This window comes from Anabrus simplex, chromosome 8, assembly GCF_040414725.1.
Source record: "Anabrus simplex isolate iqAnaSimp1 chromosome 8, ASM4041472v1, whole genome shotgun sequence".
NCBI classification, from domain to species: domain Eukaryota; kingdom Metazoa; phylum Arthropoda; class Insecta; order Orthoptera; family Tettigoniidae; genus Anabrus; species Anabrus simplex.
Genome location: NC_090272.1, coordinates 38,057,141 through 38,079,195, shown reverse-complemented (window position 1 = coordinate 38,079,195; position 22,055 = coordinate 38,057,141). Strand labels below are relative to the sequence as shown.

Here is a 22,055-nt window from a genome sequence, read left to right as displayed (position 1 = left end):
AATTATTTTCTGATTATGTACTAGGTTCGTCAAAGATCCCCTGAAAGTAGAGGAGACAGATACATGCTATTAACGTTTGAAGAGCCGCCCGCTAATATTAAGGTAAGCGAACACTTCGATTCTGACAGTGAAGAGGTTAGTTACAAATCATTGTGTACATGAAGTTAATTTTGACTAGACACTGCTTGTCATGTTCCCGGAATAGGGTATTGCTATCTCTCAGTAGGTAAATGAGGTAGCTTTTGTGTAATATTTCTGATTTTTGTTTTCTTTCTGAGGTTTACATCTTGTCCTTTGTGCACATGGGTCCCTTCTCGTATCATTTTAGACGGGAACGGGATGCGCATTCCGGATGCGCACTTGTCAATAATTTCTACCGATATGTCCTAATGTGGAAAATAGTTAGGAAATGCGTCTATATATATTGGACTGCAATTGATGTTAATTACATGCGATTATTATCATATTCTTAACTTCGCTCATTGTTACTCACGAAACATTGGGGGGTGTGTGTTATAAAGAGAGCAGGTTAACAGTGGGTTGTCACATGCAGTGGCAATAATTATTTACCCTGCAATTTCAGTAATATCTAATCTACTGGATTGCCGATAAAGAATTTCTATAATAACTATCGAGGAATTTTTATATTTTGAAATCATTGAAGGGAAATACTAAAAGATTTTATGCCCACCGCACCGGACTGTAAATGAGGGGACAGTTTAATGTAGAATCCTATCAATTTGTCAAGAGCAGATTATTTCGGAAATTATTTGTGGAAGAATTTTGTTTTTGTATTGCGCTCTTTCGGTAAATACTTTTTGTCGGCACATTGGTCGGTCAAGCACAGGTAAAAACCACTGGTTGTATCAGCCTACAAATTCTGAAATAATGTAGGCCCTAATATTAATCATTGATACTAAGATTGTGTTTTGGAAGACTGCTGAAAATATATATTTCTGATATCCAGAATTAGCTAGTCCTTTTCATTTCCATAATAGCCCTAATCAGCTGTGCCTTTTTCATAATAGATGCAGTATTTTTACATCAGTCTCGTGGCACAGGCTATGGTAAACTGCAGGTTCCAGTAAAGTCTCGGTCTCGTTTATGACTGTTAGGATACAGAAGCTATTGAGATATGAGTGGTGCTGAGTCATGATATTTGTAGCAGGACTCCTGCGTCTGGATGCTGTGAGAGGTTCTGCTCATAGGGCCAGTTGTGCCGCAGTGCCACTTTTTGGCTCGGCAAGGAAAGGAATGGCAAACTACCCCAGTCCTAGTCTTTCCTTGTTTGCCTCATTGTAGTGATGCCATAGGTTTTTGCGCATTTCTTATATACGTGAGGATCAAACCAACCTGTGGGCTCATAATTTGACTGAACTCTGAAACAATGAAGCTACTCACTGTAGTCTTCGGTAAACATCGTTTTTTTGATGTGATCCAGGTTCATACCTTTCCCTTCATTTATTACTTTTTAGCCATTTTTATGGCACTTTAAATAACTAGTGAAAAAAAACAACAGATCCCTACATAATTTATATCATGAATCATAGAAAAAAATCTAATTATTCAAATGTCATATCAGTGAAGGGTACAAGGAAATAATTTCAAAATTGGTATTATTTGTGAAAATTAACAAATTAAGAGTCGTGTAAATTACGGTAGCATACAAGAAAATTGAGAGATAGTGTGATCGTTGCAATGGGCTCACAGGAAAATATGTCTCACATTTACTCTCTTACTGCTCTTGAACAACACTTGTTACTTCTGGTCCGACTCGTAAATTGTTTATAATGCAGAGATTCCCAGCATGTTTTCCTCACTGAAAGGTGTTCAAGTATGCAAGCTCGTGCACCATTCAAAATCTTATAATTTCTGTATATTGGTAATATTAAGCAATGGCAGAGAGACTGATATCATCATAATCATTTAACTGTCTCCAGTTTCCCAGGTGCGGTGCAAGAGTGCTCTCTACTTATGTCTGTGAAAGTACACTTCCTCTTCAACTTCACACAATTCTACTCCTCTTCCTTGCCGATCATCTTTTATTTGGGAGATTCATCGTGTCCTTGGTCTGCCCGTAGGTTGTTGGTATCTTCTTCATATTTATTCTAATGAAAGGAGTGAAAACTCGGCACAACTATTAATCTTGTACTCTTCAACCATGGGGCATACCGCACAGATGTACAGGGAATCTGTACCACAAAGCTCCGAGATACTATTTCATTATTTTCCTGACGTCAACTTGGATTCGAGCCACAGAAATTAGTAATGATTCCAAGAACTGGATTCCATGAACTATCTCAGTTCCCCAGGTGGCATATTCCCTATCAGTTGTTTACCTAGTCTCTTCTTAAATTAGGTATTTCAAAGAAGTAAGAAATTTATAGATCATTTGCCTTAGTAAATTATTCCAGTCCCTATTTCTTATTTGTATAAACAGAATAATAATGTTATTGACTTTACATCCCACTAACTACTTTTTACAGTTTTCGGAGACGCAGAGGTGCTGGAATTTAGTCCCACAGGAGTTCTGTAACATGCCAGTAAATCTACCAACACGAGGCAGACGTATTTGAGCCCCTTCAAATACCACCTGACCGAGCCAGGATTGAACTTGTCAAGTTAGGGTTCAGAAGGCTAATGCTTCAACCGTCCAAGCCACTCGGCCTGGCTTTATAAACAGATATTTGCCCTCTTTAATTCGCACTTTATCTCCATCCATCACCATGCCAGTGCAAAAGGGCAAATTTTTAATAATTTTTTTTTATTTACACCAGTTGGTGTATTTGTGTGGTCTTCAATGTAAAAGTGCAAAAACTGCAAAATTTACATTAAGCCCTTGAAATAAAATAAATTTGTTTTACATTGAAGTATTTTTTTAAAAAGATGTTCAGTGTAAAACATTTACAGATCCATCGATTTTACACTGCAAAATTGAAGAATTCATTCACCTTCAGTGCAATCAGCTGGTGGTGTTCTTATATGACAGAATCTCTTGTGTAATGATTTTCATCATTTCCACATAGCAATGCTGACTGTGAGACTATTTTTTAGCTTATTTACAATGACAAAAACTCAATTCAGATTAAAGCTTCCCAAAAAGGAATCCTGAAAAAAAAAAGGAACTTTAAAACCTGTTCAACAAGGCCAGTGCTTTGAGCATAAATCTAAAGAGTCGTGTGTTCTAAAGCTCAGTACATAAACTATTTCAGTATTTATAACAAAGTAATAAGAGATGTGCTGTAAAATGTTGGGATATGCCACCAAAAAAAAAAACCTCCCGATTTGTGAGTTTTGAAAGTTGGCACGTCTGATTTTGTAAAAATATGGTCTGATAAATAAAGTAATTGAAGTCAGTCTTGAAACCTCTTTGAAAGCAGTTAGGCTGGCAAGGCGACTATCCTGCTGTCCCGTGACCAGACTGCTTACCTTACCTTCCTCCTCTTGCCTCAACATCAGGCTACCTGGGGGTTCCATGCAGGACCAGAGTGCTGTTTGGCCAGGCCTGTCCTAGATCTTTGTCTACCCTTACCCAGGAGAGGCGAGTCCACTGGTCATCTAGATAATTAGAATCTTCCCCTTGCTCCACATGTTACTGCAAAACACTGATTGTTCATTCTGTTATCTATGAGTGGTGAGCTAAGTGTGCTCGGCTTGTGTCTGGACCTGTAGGTTTGGTTTCATATTTAATTCATTCTGATTGACCCCCTGTTGTTGCGTTTCATTGACCCAGACACACTGAACACTCCATAGTATATCATTATCATGTTATGGATGTTGAATCCAGACATCACTGATCTAAAATTTTAGAATTGGAGATTAGGCTAAGTTGTTCTGTTCTCTCTGATTTTGATTCATTTCATTCATTCATTTATTTAGCTTCCATAGACTGTACAATTACATATTTTGAAATATGCCAACAGTATAGGAGTTGTCAAGTGATTTCCTAATACTAACAATATTATATGCACAACAATGAACATTTTGAAAAAGAAGAAAAACAGAAACACCACATACCTCAATGTTAGGACAGCACATCTTAATTTTTTTAAATAATATTAATAACCAATATTTACAAGACAAAATAAAAATATATTGGTGTGGTGTTAATAATGTGAACATAGTCAATGTGACATTAACATTTTTAAGGCTATATACTAGATTACAAGTTAATAAGTAGTAGCATCATTACCAGCACTTCATCATGTATTCTTCTGTACTGTAGAAGCAGCTACTCAGCAGGAGATTTTTTAAAGCTGTGGTAAATGAACTGACGGGATTAATATCTTTAATCGTATTTGGAAGCTTATTATACAATCTGATTCCAACAGAGTCTACATGTCTCAAGGCAATGGTTTTACTCTTGTGTTCAATAAAAATATTATTTCTTGTTCGCGTCTGGTAATTGTGATTGTCAAAATTCTTTCTGAAGTGATCAATATTTTTTTTCACGTGTAGAATGCATTGCATGATGTATATACTTGGTACTGGGAGTATCCTTGGTCTCTTAAATAATGGTCTGCAATGATCTAACCTGTTACGTCTCAATATAATTCTGATAGCTCGTTTCTGTATTCGAAAAATAACATCAAGATTTGATTTGTAACAGCCCCAGAGACCAATAGCATAAGTGATGACTGAATGGAAATATCCAAAATATGCCATTCTAACATATTCTTCACTACAACTATTAGACAAAATCCTTAAGGCAAAACAAACAGAACTCAGAGACTTCCCTATTTTTTTAATATGACAATCCCATCTCAATTTTTCATCTATATGGACACCTGTTTACAGGTGTAAATATTTTTCATTGAAATCACATTATTGTGGTTGAATTTTCATCATTAAGGTCTTTGGTTATTTTGTTTCATTCCAATGTTTATTTTGATGGATCCTATGAATTATCAGATCTTACACATTTCCTTCTGTTTTTGTGATATGGTTAAGTAATTACTGAATTGGAAATGTAAGTAAGCTTTTGACACAATGAAAGAAAAACATTTGGAATAAAGATTAGTAATTTTACTGATTTCTTTAGTAAAATTAATTAGTATCACAAGAAAGCAATATTTTGTATCAACAAGGCATTGAAATTGAAAATTGAATTGAATTATAATATCAGAAATATCATGTACACAGTTCAGGTATATATAGATCAAACTACATAACAAACTATAACGCAGGTAAAAATCAAAGCACTTCACACCAATCTTGACCAGAACCTAGCAACATCAAGTATAGTACGCGAACCTTTTCTTGAGCCCTGAACTCCATAGTGCTGAATGGGAACTAGGGCTCAAGGAAAAGTTTGCGTACTATACATTCTCTGTTGCATGAAAAAGGTCAACTCATTGCCAGAAAATGGGCACAATGAACAATGAAGCATAATGCTGCATAGTTTCTTCGCCACAGTCACATTTGGTATTGCTAGCATTGATATAGCCCCATCTTGTTAGGTTGACTTTGGATCTTCCCACTCTTGTCCTCAGTCTATTCAAGGATTTCCAGACAGACCAGTCTTCATGACATCCAGGTGGCAAACGTTCTGCAACTGCCATCTGCCCTGGGTTGATGCGGACCTTGGCTTTCCAGAACTATACTCTTGCAGTGTCAGGTGATCCAGTTAGTTCCATAGACGTTCATAGGAAACGTTTTCTTGTCTTCAGTCTCTGGGCTGGAAGTGTACGGCCATGCAAGGGATGAGTACTTTGTTGCTCCATTATAGTCCTCTCCTTGTCTGCAGCTACTTTCCTTCGAATACAATGTGGAGCAGTTCATACAAGACGATATAGTTTGTTAACTGGAGTAGGCTTTAAGCAGCCAGTCACTAGCCTGCGTGTCTCGTTGAGGGCCACATCTACCTGTCTGGCATGGGATGATGAATACCAAACAGGATGGGCATATTCTCCGATGGAATAACAAAGTGCCATTGCAGATGTACGGAGGGTTTTGCAGCTGACTACCCCACTGTGAACCAGCCAGTTTACGAAGTAGTTAATTCCTTGCCAACACTTTGAGTTTGCAATTCATGCAGTGTGTCTTGAATGTGAGAGTTCTGAAATTTTTGACACTAGATAGTTCTGTCGAGGGTTATTCCCAGATATTTTGGAGTGTCAGAGGAGTTTCCTTGTGCTTCAGGTGGAAAGCACAAACTTGAGTTTTTGTAGGGTTAGGTTTTAACTGGTTTTCACTGTAATATCTTGACAGGCATTCAAGGGCATTGAACAGATTTGTTTCAACTGTTTCAAAATCTGTGCTCTGCGTGGCCAGGGCAAGGTCATCAGCATACAGGAAGCTTCTGGTATTTAAAAATACTGGCTGATCATGTAAATATTTAAAAGTAAAGGAGCTAAACACTTCCTTGGGGTAGACCATTTTTCTGTATCCTCCAACGGCTACGCTGTCCTTGGAAGTTGTCGAAAAACCTTCGGTTCAGGAGAAGTGTAGCGATGAGACTAGTTAAACCATTATCGTTCGTCAGATTGTAGACCTTGTCTAGAAGTATTTGATGGCTGATAGTTTATATGCTGCTGAGAGATCCACAAAGACTGCACCTGTGATCTTACAGGTTTCATATCCATCCTCTGTAAACTGTGTTAGGTTCAGTAAGTCCGGTACAGCTCTTGCCAGGATGAAACCCACACTGTAGTGTTATTAGTAGGGGCATTTTTAGTTTTATTTTTGTGTGGAAATCTGTGTTATTTTAGAATTATTTCACTTTTTTATTTTTAGAATTTTGCATTATTTTTAACAATGTTATCAAATTTTGGGATCTTAAAGGTACTTTTTCATGTAAATAAATTATTGAAGTACAATATGGAGTTTTATTTAAAGACACACACACATTTTTATCATTCAGTTATCACTGAATAAGGCATAATATGAAAAAAATACATAATATTCTGGAATATTGAATGTTCACAACCGCATTGTACTACATGTACGTAACACGAATTAATAGGTTGAGAGTCTATTTCAATGATAATCTTTTTTCTAACTATCAAAGAAGAACATGGTCACTTTCCTGTTGCAATAAAAGTCGCTCAAAACTCCTGAGTAGCAAGAAAAGAAATGTTCGGTCAACATTACCACACCGATTGGTGAGCTCTGCCACTAAATTCAGCATGACTGTCAAGCAAACTAATCAGAACTTTCACAATATTTATTTTTCTGTCTCGCAACATAATTTGATTGGTTTACTCTTGAAGTTCACTGTACCCTTTTGTGATCATAATTTGATTGGTTTACTCTTGAAGTTCACTGTACCCTTTTGTGATCACCGACTCATTCTCATTTTTAAAGAATGGAATAGACTTCACTTCCTTCACTAGTTCTGAATATAACTTACTAGCAGGGTCTTCAAACATCAGTAACTGCAATTTTGTAAATGCCAACGCTGCAGCATTTTTCACAGCTGATCTAACACCTGCTTGAACATCTGTGCTTCTGATGAAATTTAACTTCTCTTCTGTTTCACTATAAAATTCTCTTCTTTTGCTACTTTGAAATTTTGCAATATTTTCCTGAGTTCTCCATAAAATCCTTCTAGTTCATTGTGTATTCCTCTAAATCATTGACATGCAGGTGTTTTTTCTTTCTCGCACTCGGAAACACAGCTTTTACCTTAGCCGCTGCTGCATTAAGTTTTGTCAGTTCCTTCGTGAATATGTATCCCACCAAATTTTGCCGGTGTGTCCAACACAGAATGTGAACTGGATCCTCTACGAGGAGAGCACTGAGGAAACTGAAGCTCTTTGACATGTACCTTGCGCTGTCTCTTACCATTCCCAAGAAATAGAGTACGTCTGTACAGAGTTAAGTATTGCCCTGCTGCATTATTTTGCATCAGCTGCTTCCAGAATATGTACATCAGCAACATACAACTCCTGTTCAATTTTTGGTTTATGAGGGCGAATTAACATGACAAATATATACCGATCCAACTGATCTGTTGGTTTTTTTTTCCACTTGGTGACCTCTTTCACCTCTCAGCAGTGGAAAATACCGTACTTCTCTCTTAAAAATCTAACTTGTGGCAAATTTCTAGCACTTGTTAAAACAATTTATTAGGAATTTATGTTATCAAGTTTCATCTCTGAAGTGACAAATAATAAACAAACAAACAACATGGTACTACAGCCCTTGAAGGGCCTTGACCTACCAAGCGACCGCTGCTCAGCCCGATAGTCTGCAGATTACGAGGTGTTGTGTGGTCAGCACGACGAATCTTCTTGGCTTTCTAGACCGGGGCCGCTATCTCACCGTCAAATAGCTCCTCAGTTCTAATCCCGTAGGCTGAGTGGACCTCGAACCAGCCTCAGGTCTAGGTAAAAATCCCTGACCTGGCCGGATAAGAGGCAGGCACACTACCCCTACGTCACGGGGTCGGCAAAGACAAATAATATAATTTCGGCAGTAATCTATTCAACATACCTTGAATGAATGAATGCTTTCATTCTTTAGTAGCAGGTTGCTCCAGTTTCTCCAGTGGTATATTTGCTTTAAGAAAAGACTCTGTACTCCTCTTGGCAAAATTATCTCTTCCAATAACTCTTTTGTTTGCAGCAAAATTACACTGTACAATACTCTGACTCTTACATGAAGGTGTACTGGCTGTAGATGATCTCTTCACTGGTTGGTGTTTCTGGCATTGCACATGCTTGGTGTACGTATCTTTTCACTCCCAAGATATCATACTGTTGCAGTAATGACACATTAAGGTTTTCGAATCGGTTGCTTATAATCTGCAATTTTAAAATTCAAAAGCCCTTTCCTTTGCCCTATTGCTCACTTCGGGCCTAATTCTAGACGTAACAGAACTCGGAGATAAAACAATAAGACTGTTATTGACCAGCTTCTTAAGCACAATGACGCACATGCATGAGTCGAGTTGGTGGAGTGGGAGAACAAGTTGATCTTAGATCAGGTTGGGTCGGTATTGACCTCCACACAGAGTGTTGATCTCAGATCGGGTTGGTGTTGACCTCCACACAGTGTGGATCTATTCAAGCACAGTGCTAGAGGTAGGAGGAAATCCTGGCTATACTTGTATTCTCCATGAAGAAATTTTACGGATTTACCAGTCTTCACAAATTTAAAGTATTCCTCCAGCCAACCAATAAAAGCAAAGTCACCTCCGTACAGGCCATGGAGGCCCTTGGAGGAGTGAAAGGTAAAGGCTTCCACCATTGTTAACCTCGACACGCAATGGGGTAGAGTGGTTAGCTCTACGCCCGGCCGCCTTTGCCCCCAGGAATTAACCTGGTACTCATTTTTGGTGTAGGCTGAGTGAACCTCAGGGCCATATGCACCTCCGGAAGTGGAAATCTCGTTTCTTAAATTTTACGACTTCCTGGCGGTGATTCGAACCCACGTCCTTCTGGGCAAACCGAGCACGCCTTTACTGCCTCGGCCAGGCAGCCCCTAGCCAACTAATAGTTGTGTTAAATATGTTTGGACCCACACCTGTTACAACTAAATTAGTCCAAGATTTAAGCTATGAACATTTTAAATATAGATTTTCATTGCTTTTGTTGATTGTATTTTATCTCAAGTTTTTTATGTATCACTGTTTTTGCATATGTATTTTATCTTTGTTATTTTAGTTGATGATGACCTCCAGGCTAGGTCGAAACATGCCCTATGTAGCTTTTTAGACAGACCATTTATCAAATGGCAATCATGTATTGAGCAGGTGGACTTCATACGATTAAATTCTTTTAGAATTTGACCTTAAATAACAATTTTTTGCTAGTGACTTTACGTCGCACCGACAGAGATAGGTCTTATGGTGACGATGGGATAGGAAATGACTGGGAGTTGGAAGGATGCAGCCGTGGCCTTAATTAAGGTACAGGCCTGGTGTGAAAATGAGAAACCACAGAAAACCAACTTCAGGGCTGCTGACAGTGGGATTCGAACCTACTGTCTCCTGGATGCAAGCTCACAGCTGTGCACCTCTAACCGCATGGCAAACTTGCCCAGTACAACTATTCTTGTACTGAGTGTAGTTCTTCATCAATTTCCATTTTAAGACACGCACTGGGTAGGGTAATGTAACAAAGCAATCCTATTTAACCTGTCTAGCAATCATTCGTCCACAACAAACATATGTACAGGGTCCTCTCTCTCTCTCTCTTTTTTTTTTTCTGTGCTAGTGTCCGGGGAGCTACACGGAAAGGCGATAGCACGACCGGGTGACTCATTTGCTGAGAGATATATTGCTTCATGTCCAGCTGATGTGATCTAATGCAGTAGCGATTAAGTGATAAATCCTGTGTCTTCACTGCAATAGTTTAGTTTAACATCTGTAGTATTGACAGTGTGTTCAATGTGTTGGCTTTGAAATAGCGTAGTTTCTATATGAATACAAAAGTTACTGTGTGTTTAACTCTAGAACGTTAGTGCTCGCCTCTGCGACTTACACCTGGTACACTTAAGCTTCCCCCAATTCTCACTTTTATTCTATCCCCACTTATGTCTGGCAATGTGTTGGACAATGTTTATCCTCCTTCCTGCTAGCCGAGAGAGTGGGCGGAAAGTTGAGGCAAGTATTGTTTAGGATCAGTTTCTGAAATCATAGTCGTCGCCGATATGAAGCGCTACATATAAACGTTTACTATTTCTTTCGTCTCCAAGACGAACTGCTACTAATGATCACCGTATAGTTAACATTTAACTACATAAAGGGGAATATTTCACTTAGTAATTGTGTGGAAATATACACCAGGATTCTGCATCTAAATATATATTTTAGTTTTTTCGTATATGGTCAATTGTCTGAAATGGATGGAGATCTCGTGGTGAAGTCCAGATATTCTCGTTGATCCTTCTGATGGCGAAGGAGAAATAGACTATGTTGAACAAGATGACAAATTTGAAGACGATGACAGTGACCTAGATCTGGACTTTATACCTGATGGACAGTAGTTTGATACAGAGGAAGATGAAACTGAAATGGCATATGCCGGGAGGGTCTTTTATTTTGACGCCTGTAGGCGACCTGCAAGTCTTGATGACGATGGAATGATGATAAAGATGACACATACATCCAGCCAGTGGAATTAACCAGTTATAGTTAAAATTCTCGACCCTGCCGGGAATCGGACCTGGGATCCCTGTGACCTAAGGCCAGCATGCTAACCATTTAGCCACGGAGCTGGACACAGAGGAAGATGAAGATAACATCATTATCGAATAGTGTGTATTATTATTCATTGTCTATTATAAAATGTTTAGTGTAAATGTTATATTGCTCCTCCTTGTATATCTCACTAAATCTTGGATGTACTTGTAATTATAATTTAGTCATCTATATATTAAAAGAGTTTGCTAAAAACAGCTTTGGCAAATCTGTCCGTCCGTTCTACCGGACCGATTTGCTTCATGTTTGTTTTATTCTGTCAGGAATTACCTATCAGTGAATCATGAGACATTGGTAGGTCTCTAAGTTCAGCCAACTTTGAGCAAACATAAAATCAAATCTTTAAATGATCACTCCAATAATTGCAGGCCAAGGCTTACCCTACCCGCAATACAATTTGTACATAGCAGGTTGCTAAGCGACTAACTTTCATTAATGTTTTGATATGTGATTTTCGTCCTTAGAAATGTCATTACATGCAGCTCTGTTTGATTCTCTAACTTTTCCCAACTTTCAAATATATTCAATAGATGGCAGTGTTCCTAATAACTTACATGCTGCTAAGAGTAAAAATTTATGTACAAACAGCCCCCATCATGACATACGCCTTAGACATTATCTGGGAACACCTATGGAAGGATACTACCCTAACAAAGAGTGAAGGCCACGTATCTTAAAATGTTCTCTGGCGGGCAAAAACGCTCCTTTGAGACTAACGTATGAGATCTCAAGACAACCGTTCTGTATAGAAGAACTGCAGCATTAAAAAAGTGTATATATGGATAGATTTTTACCAAACAGACGCCATAATGACGTCAGAATGGATGAATTCTGACTATGAACTTGTGGCATACCATAACGTGCTCCTTATTAAATATTCATAAAACCATTGAAAAGAGCAGGCAAAACAATGACTGGGGCAGGCATATGAAGACAAGTTATCTGACCTATTTATAACAAATGTTGCAGAGCAGCACGGGTTCTCTAGTATCATATGAAAAAATTAAATGTCATTGATATTACCATTACAGTACAGACTTTAACAGTTATTTAATTTCTCTTAAATCAACAGTGGAGAATAAAAATGCATAAAAACTAGTGTGCAAGTCGTCGCTCCGACGAAGCGCTATCAATGATAACATTGCGAGTAGTGCTACCGTTCTAGGGTTAATGTTTGACGTTTATAGTAGAACAGTGTATATTCATTGTGTTGTGCTATGCAAAGCATTCTTCTGTTAGAGAGTGCTGCTCTCGATTCATTCGCAAATGTCCTTCATTTTGTTATGTTTAACTATAAAATTAATGATGCTATTTAGGGCAGGTTGGTTGATCCCCAGCAGTGGCACTGAACATTTCTACCTTTATTACATGTAATTTGAGACAAGATCTTATACGATTCGACTTCTTTTACCACTGTGACCCATTACTAAATTTATACCTACAACAATCTCTGCGACAAGAAAAGGCTGATATGCCTGAAGTCGAAAATATATATATCAGTCGCTGTCTGTGGAGTTGAGTGCTGTACCTGTGGTCTGTTCCGAAACATTGGCACACACTCCCTCCAAGTGGTTCTTTGCTAAACACCCCTGACGTGCTAAACCAACTTTGGTTTTTGTTTAATCACTATCTGCTGTAAGTTTTGGGCAGTCCAATGCTTGATGGGGATTCATTCAACAGTTGGTAGCATTGTCCTCCTCCACCCAAGAAATCGAGTAAGGAACTGGAAACAAGAGAGCATCATCATCTGTGCCTGCAGTAGCACACTCGCGCGGTGTTAGTATCCAACCACTACTGAATTTCTTCCCTTTTATAAAGTAATTGAAAACAACACTCAGAATAAAAGAAAGTGTAAGTGATGGAATTTCACTCATGATGGGTTTATAATGCCCACAGCATTGTGCTGAAGTAATAGGTATTTGTTCTGATTTTGGAATGTGTAAATATTTTCAAAGTTAAATTCAAAACATTCAGATACAGTGTAACATTCTGTAGCCTTGTTTTCTACCAGTCAAGACAAAATTGAGAAGAGTCCATTCTTCTCGATACAAGATTTAAAAGAAATACACTTTTAACTAATCTAAATTGAAAGTACATGTTTCATCCCTTGTTGGGGATACAAGGGTATTCCAAAATACATGGCAAATAATTAATAAACACTCTAAAATTGATTTAAAAATTAATGGAACACTGCATGTTTATAACACTATTGTCTTCTTGTCTTGTGGTAATGGTATTGCAGATTGTAAAAGATATTATGGTGACATTTAAAGTTTGATGAGGCTCTTCTTGAAAGCTGACTAATTTGTACTTGACATTATGAGGTAATAGTTGTTGTCCATGTAGGATGACGATATTCTTATAGCAGAAACAGTACTTAGCGGAAATGCACAATTCTGCCAAAGTTGGTTATAAATAGTCTTAGAAATTACTGTGTTTGGTTTAATTTTAATGCTACTGTATTAATAACTTTCATTCTCCTGTTTTCTAGGCTGGCTGGAAGGAGAACCATGCCACATTCATGAATGAATTGAAAAATCTACAGTGTGTGGGGATGACTACAATGGGTGCAGCTTTAAAACATGCTTTTGATGTACTCAATATCAATCGAATGCAAACTGGTATTGATACTTATGGCCAGGGTCGATGCCCATTCTTCTTGGAACCATCCGTCATAGTGGTAATCACCGATGGAGGAAAGCTCTCTTCAAATTCTGGTGTTCATGAAGATGTATGTTTAACTTACAATATAATTTCACTTGCATGTGTTTTTTAATTTCTCTTTGCCATTGATGCCTGTCTGTCATCTTGATTATTCATTTTTAAGAGAGATTTCTCGGGAAATGTATGTGTGAAAATTTGTGCATAGTATTGCTAAAATATTGTATTCATCTTGGAGTTGAAATATCAGATAATGCCTTCTTTGAAAACTAAAATGAGTGATGATGAAGCATTTAAAGCTGGACATTGAACAGCTTTACTTCTTCCTGTTATCATTATTATAAATTGATCAAATATCTTATCATGATCAATTATTAGTATAATATTTCTACTAATCCTATTATTAGGTTTATATCACGAATGAAACCAGGGGGCCCTAGAATGAGCATCTTAGGGTTGTAGTTAACTATAACATTTGATTTGCACTCAAAAAGTATTGATTTGTCAATCTACCTTAAATAAGAAGCGATAAATTGCAATCAGTTTCGACCTGATCTTAGATGTATACATCCTTATTTATCTTAATTGAAACCAAAATAGAGGTACATAAATATAAAAATAAAAATCTCTATTTGCAAATGAGGTATCTACCTCGGTGGCAAATGGTACACTAAAATACATTATTGTCAAGCACTAAATATTAAATTAACAAGAGAAGAAAATTTTCCTATAATACAATATTATACAATTTACGCTAACAATTTTTTCTATTAAACACACAGCTCATCCTTAATAAATTTATATTGTTTACAAAGTTCTACTTATATCTCCTGTACTACTTACAAATATAGTCAACTGATATAAAGTATGTGGAATTACTTCAAATGATACTATACAACTGGTATAAGATTAAACTTTACATTGCATTTATTTACTCTTTTTTTTTAATACCCATTCTGGAACCTAAGTAGCATAACGACCTGCTGCGTGAACATGCCCCTTTTGCCACCACTTTTCAGAGTTCCTGAAGGGCCTTCACAGCTACCATAGCGGTCCCAGGGCCCTCGAAGTCCCCACTGTACTTCACCCCTACAGGCAGTCCCCTACTTTGGCTGTCCAAACTCCTTAGACCAGGGGATGGAATTAATTTATTCACACACATTTTTTAAATTTACAATAACCTGCACTGGTCGAATGCCCTCTAACACTTCATTTATTTTCTCTGTTGCTGTTTAGTCTCTTCTTGAATATCTGTACAGATTTTTGGAAAGGATCAAACACTACCCCTGGTAAACTGTTCCACTCCATCACACCCTTCCCAATAAATGAAAATTTACCCCAATCGCTTCTGCTAAAATTCCTTCTAATTTTATATTTGTGGTCTGTCCTGCTGATATAATTATTTTCCAACTGAAGTCTCTCGCGGATATCTCCCCACGCTTCTTCTCTTGTATAGGCTCTATATAATCCTATAAGTCTAGTTTTCTCCCTTCTCTTAAAGTTTCCCATCCAAGTTCCTTTAACATTTCTGATACACTACTCTTTCTCCTGAAATCCCCTGTTACAAATCTTGCTGCTTTCCTCTGCACACTATCTATTTCTTTTATTAGGTATTCTTGGTGAGGATCCCAAACATTGTTTGCATATTCCAATAATGGACAAACCATACTTAAGTAACTGTTTTCTTTTAATTCTTTATTGCATCCTTTAAGTAGCCTCATTATGACATGTAACGATCTGTATGCTTTCCCAACAATGTCATCAGCATGACCCTTCAAGTGCAAATTACTTTCAAATCTCACACCTAAGTATTTGCACTTGCCATCTTTTGGGATAACTACCTCATCCAAAGTATATTCAAATTCAGTTTTAATGCTCCTGTTTGTAAAAGTTGTAACAGTTGATTTTCCTCCATTAACCTTCATATTATTTTTATTCAACCCATTGTTGGATACTTTTAAAGTCCCTTTGTAATTCTGAACAATCCTCAATGTTATTTATTTCCCTATAGACAATTATGTCATCTGCATACAATCTTATTTTTTATGTGAACATTTTTTATGTGAACATTTGCGTATATTAAGAAAAGTAACGGACCGATTATACTACCCTGTGCAATTCCCTTCCAAACTTTCTCTTCCTGCGATACATTATTTCCTACTTTGATTTTTTGAACCCTTGAATTTAGAAATGTTTTTATCCAACGTGTAACCCTTACGTCCAATCCTATTCCCTCCATTTTCTTTAATAATATTCCATGTTCCACTCTATCAAAGGCTTTGGAAAGATCTATGGCTATGCAATCTAACTGACCTCCTGAATCCAATTGATTTGATATGTCCTGCTGAAATCCCACCACTTGTGCTTCACAAGAAAATTTCTTTCTAAATCCATACTGGCTCCTCATGAACCAATCTTTGTCATCACATATCCCTCTGATGTACTTTGATATTAAACTCTCCAGTATTTTACAAACTATACTGGTCAGGCTGATTGGTCTGTAGTTCTCTGGTTTCCTTTTATCACCCTTTCCTTTATAAATTGGTATTATTATAGATTCCTTCCATTCCTTTGGTATTACACTATTATTTATGACATAGTCAAAGAGAAATTTTAAATAAGGCACTATGTACCACCCCAGTAATTTGATCACTTCCTGCTGCTTTTCCTTGCTGAAGCAGTTGGATTTCTCTGAAAATATCTTCATTTGTGAATGAGAAGCTTCTTGTTTCCCTCTGTGTCTCTCCCTTTCTATCTTCTGTTTTGGTTTCCAACTCCTGACAATCATCTACTGAATCTCTGAATTCCCTACTAAATAGGTTTGCTTTTTCAGTATCTGTTAAATAGTGTTCACCCCCTTCTCCCACCATTGTAGGAATTTGGATTCCTTTTCCTTTTTGATTCCATTTCCCTTTGTGGTCATTACGCTCTTGAAGTATGCCATTCATATAATTCTCTTCTGCTTCCTTTTTCACTCTATTCAGTTTCCTCATTAGCTTTTTTCTAGTTTCTCTACTCTCCCTAGCCTCTTTGATTTTCCTGTTTACTATTCTACATTTTCTTTTTAATTTTCTTATTTCCCTTATATAATAAACAGGGTCTGAGGTCATTTTACCCTTCTTAATAGGTACAAATCTCTTCTCTCCTTCCCAAATGATTCCTTTAAATTTAGCCCAAAGTGTATCCACATTACTCCTTCAACTTATCCAACAACTGAATTGTGATTTAAGGTAAGACCCAAATTCATCAACTTTAGTTTTTCTGTACAATTTCTTGTCTTGTGTAACCCTCTTATTAAGCCTTTTTGGTACGAGTCCTACATCCATTATTACAGCATTATGGTCTCCTATTCCTTCAATTACCTCAGTTTTATCAACAATTTCCCATGGTTTAACCAAGAATACATCTAGTAAGTTATTGAGACGAGTCGGTTCTTGTACTACTTGTGTAAATCCTCCCTCGCAAATTAACTTACTTGCCAGTTTCTGTTCATGGGCTTCATTTGCAGCTCCATTCCATTTAACTTAAGGCAAATTTAGATCTCCCCCAATTATTACCATGTCATTATTATTGTTTTTATGAGTATAATCTATTATTTTCTCAAATATTTCCATGTCTCTTTCCTCTCTTCCAGGCCTGTATGTTCCTATAATTCCCACCTCCTTCATATTATCACAAACTAATTTTATCCCTAATATTTCATCCCTTTCATCGGTAAACCATTCATGTGAACAAGTTTCCTTCACCAGAATAAAAACACCCCCCCTCCCTTTTTATCTCCTCGGTCTCTACGATAGACTGTGTACCCTTCTGGAAATACTTCTCTATTACCCACCCCTTCTCTCAACCACGATTCCACTCCTATCACCACATCAGTCTCATAAGATTCCATCAATGTACCAAATTTTAATTGTTTATTTACTACACTTTGACAGTTTACCAAGAGCAATCTCAGACCCCCTTCCTTCCTAAAACTTGACTGTTGCAATTGGGTAACTTGAAATTCCTGACTTTCCTGAGTTTCATTTTCTAGTTGACTGAGCCAGCTTGAAGTACAGCTGGCTCTTTCTACTAGTGAATACATTATTTACATGACTTGAAGCAGAACTGGTGGAAGATACTCGTTATTAATGAAAGAGATTTTATTCTTCTCAAAGTGTTTTGCACCAGTTTAATGTGCCTAGTGTAATAGTAATTTCAACTTTATTCACAGAATGTTTTGACAGAATATTGGGATAATTTACCAGGGAAATCAGTGAGCGGACCAAATGCAGACTATTCCGTATAATCACTTCTGGACAGCCAGAATTAGTAGTAAGAAAATCTTGGACCAGATAAAGCCAAGAATCTTCTTTAAGGTAGTGTAGTGAGACAAAATCTATCCTACTTAGGCCTCTTAGTGTGAAGTACCTCCTGGAGAAGGTAATGACGGGTGGTGAAAGACCAACTGGAAGGCCAAGATCATGTTGGTCAGATGGCGTCAATGGAGTTACTGGCATGGTGCCGCGATGGTATTTTATATCTAATAAAATAACTTTATTTTTATGTGGCTTTGAAAAGCTACTCTGTAAAATTTGATGAGAAATCAAAAGGAAAAATGTCAGAGAATTGGAATCTGTTGTTAGTAGTTCCAGTATGAATCAAAAACATGGCTCTGTCAGTAAATGACTCTTGCTTGCATGCACAGATGTGATTTAAGTACAGTAATATACTTAAACCTCCTGAGACCCCCGGTATAGTATACTATACCTTAGGTTTGAGGCATGATGTGGCCTCTTGTATTGTCACTTGCTGCATTTCTAGCACATGGTGACATCTGTAGGAACTAGTGAGAACTATCAGTGCAGAAAAAATCAGAATATGCTTTAACTCTTTCCTTAACCCCAGAACCTAGTTTAGGTCAAATCTTGCAAAAATCCAAGTCCCGGGTCTCAGGGGGTTAAGTAATAGGTTTTTACTTTTTGACAGTGATCATATGAAATGTATATTTATAATGGTCCTGATTTTTTTACTTGTATTTTTCTCCTTAGCTTAACCTTCCAATGAACTCAACAATCCCAGGATCTGAGCTGACCCGTGAGCCTTTCCGTTGGGATCAGCGCCTGTTTTCGCTTGTTTTACGATTATCCGGCACTCCTTCAATGGGTAGGGATACTGGATTGGTGCCCAGCGACTCATCGCCAATCGATGCTATGTGTGAAGTCACTGGAGGTAAGTGAATTTAATTTCAGATTTTGCCATTGGTTTTAAATTTTTCATTAACATGCCATTCAGTTTCTTCCAATTAAAGGCTATCTTGTAGACAAAGCATTCCAAATGTGTGTCTGTATAATCAACATGGCAAGAGAGTACTGTGCTCTAGTCGAGAAAGGTCAGCTGTTCCGCATGTCACTCATAACTTTTATACGAAAAAAAAAAAAGGTTCCTCAGAAGTGCAATTCCTTTATTGCTCCAAGGCCACTGTGTTCATACATATGTTATTTGTTATCCAATCTAAGCACCTTATAGAACTGTGCAGATCTTTGTTATTTTGCCTCTACTACTTCTCTAAATGTTAACTCATACTGCTTAGTATGGAATTGTGTGTTTGTAGACATTACAGTTTTCTTTATGAATATCTGCTGATTAAGTTTTTGAAGCTTCAGTTCTTAATGGTGGGATCAGTTATAAATTCATGAGTTGAGCCTTTGGAATAGCTATCATATCTATCCACTTACAGGATCCATTGTATATTCGTATACTTTACGTTGATATTCCCTGGAATATGATGATGATGGGCATTTCTAAGGGCTTACCATGTTTGCAGGCATGCAAGATATGTGCATGGGTTTATATCTTTGTGACAACGGTGATGGTGTTGTCATAATGAGTGTGCTGTCTGGTATTAGCTGTATAGGAACGTGTTGTACGAAATGCCCTCCGATTACTATTTTTAAATTTTTTTTTTTTCTCTCTGACATCGTACCTTCTTCCTGCTGCGCAGTTTCCATTGTTCTCTGCATCTTCAATACCTTAGCTTATCTTTAGCCATGAATGAGCAATTACGAGAACTTCTAGCCACACTTAATATGTGGTTCACACTTCACTTGTAACGTGTTACTTGACACCACAGAGACAGGGCTGGGCAGTGGTACAGTATAACGGAATTTGTTGCTTTTCTTCATTACATTCCGGAAAAAATATGAGCGGAGTAAACACATACATACGGTATATTAAATGTATTTTAGTGGTTGTGTGTGCCTTTCTACCCTTGTCCTTGTCATGGCCTAAGGATAGTAAGCCTGCCTCTTACCCAGAGCACACTGATTTCGCTTCCCAGCCGGTCAGGAATTTCTACTTCACTCTAAGGGCTACTTTGAGGTTCACTCGGCCTATGAGAGTACAGTTCAGGAGCTATCTTGATGGTGAGATAGTGGCCCCAATCTAGAAAGTCAAGAAGAATAATAGCCAAGAGGATTCATTGTGTTGCAGTTGTTCCCAGCTCAACTTGTCCATGTAAGTTCAAGAGTAACGTCTGTAGTTGTATCGAGGAAATTAAAAAAGTAAAATTTGTTCTGTCATTTGGTTCTTTTCAGAAATTTTTACTTTTTTCTCCTAAGAAAACTGGTTATTCATAGATGAGGGTGGTCGATTATAGATTAAAATGCTTTAGCTATACACATTTTATGTATGGGCTGTTGTACTTGAGACTAAGGCGTAATGAGTGATCAAAACAACACTATAACACAGGACTGTGCTCATGCACAGAGAACAGTAAGGACTTGGAGCCAATGGGAATATTGCCATACTATAGCCATAATGATGTGTACTGTTACTACCTTGAAGTCTGAATCTTTGTATTTTGTTCATTTCTGAAGTCACTGATATTTGGTCACTTTTGTGTACAGGACGTTCATATTGTATCACATCTCATCGTATGCTGATGCAGTGCATTGACAGTTTAGTTCAAAAAGTACAAAGTGGGGTTGTAATCAACTTTGAGAAGATTGGTCCTGATCCTCTTCCAGTAACAAATGATGGTAAGTATATTCTTCTTTGCAGGGTTGGGGGTTATTCAATGTATTAAGTTTAGTACTCGCTATTGTTTTGTAAACATACTGGATGAACATAGGGCTGCACAAATTTAGTCTATATGTTTATTCTGAAAATGAAAAAATCTCATACTCTGAAACAGAGGGGATTTAAGAATATAATTTACATTACTGTATTTTCTCGCTTAATTAACACAATTTTTTGGATGAAAAATACAGATGAAAACTTCGGATGTGTAAATTATTTGAAGAATTGGATATTTTTAAAAATATTTATAATTCATTTTCATTTAAAAGATGCATCAAATATAATATACACACAATTGGTTCAACTCATTTGCGGTTAATCGTCATTTGGCGTAAAATTCCGGCTTAAGATTTCTTTTTTCTGAAAAGTCAAGTGGGGTACATCAGGTAAGTTGAACACATGGGTTTGAAGTACCGACACTGGAAAATATTCTTTCCGTTACAAGCTGACAGTACGGCCTGAAGTGGTGTACTAATAAAAGCACAATTCATGTAAGTACATAATAATGACATGCAGGCAAAATAAGAAAAAAGAAAACTGTCCAGCACAAGAGCTGAGCATCAAAGGAGGGTCTCCTGCTATATGTATTGAGTAGGCGACATAATAAACTTTTTAGCATCCTACATATATTTCCCCAAACCGTTCGTATCAAATCTTGTACGAGTGACATGTCTATCCACCCTTTTCTCGGATACGAACGTGGATCCCTCATGGAAATTTTACTTTAGGCACTGGTTTTCGTTTTTGTTTTTGAACAACATAAGGTGCAAACTTTGTGCCATCACCTGTTACAGTAAGCATTGCTGTACATCGTTCTTTTTCGCTTCCGGTAGCACGTGATATAGATGTTGATTCCCATAGAGAATCTGAAATATTTGTCCCGAATGAGTAAATTTATAATACCAATAATACTCAATGTCCTTTTCTTATCGATTGTTTGACTTTGTGGCATATGTAAACTGATTGGCGTCTGACCTGTGGTTCCTATTTGGAAGGGCTAATATTACTTCACTTAGGGCCGGTTTCATCAACGTGGGTTAAACCTTAACCCCGTGTTACACAGTTTTAACTCTGAATTTGACTGTTCATTCCGTTTCATCAAGTAGGGTTATTTTTAACTCTAGGTTAAGACCGGAGTTAAGTTAACCCCTCCTTTCACCTGAGTTAAACTGTTTATTCGAGGTTAAAA

General features: G+C 37.3%; 1 protein-coding gene across 3 annotated transcripts in view; it reads left to right on the top strand.

The window, feature by feature from the left end:
- Positions 1-22,055, top strand: part of IntS6 (integrator complex subunit 6) — a 129,510-nt gene that overhangs the window by 345 nt on the left and 107,110 nt on the right. For 2 of the 3 annotated variants that reach the window (XM_067152111.2, XM_067152110.2), the window contains exons 2-5: positions 25-102; positions 13,638-13,877; positions 18,838-19,018; positions 20,695-20,826. In XM_067152111.2, coding sequence (XP_067008212.1) covers positions 25-102; positions 13,638-13,877; positions 18,838-19,018; positions 20,695-20,826 — 631 coding nt within the window. Of the gene's footprint in view, positions 1-24; positions 103-11,111; positions 11,203-13,637; positions 13,878-18,837; positions 19,019-20,694; positions 20,827-22,055 lie in introns of those variants that run through there. The other variant, XM_067152112.2, reaches the window with a different exon arrangement.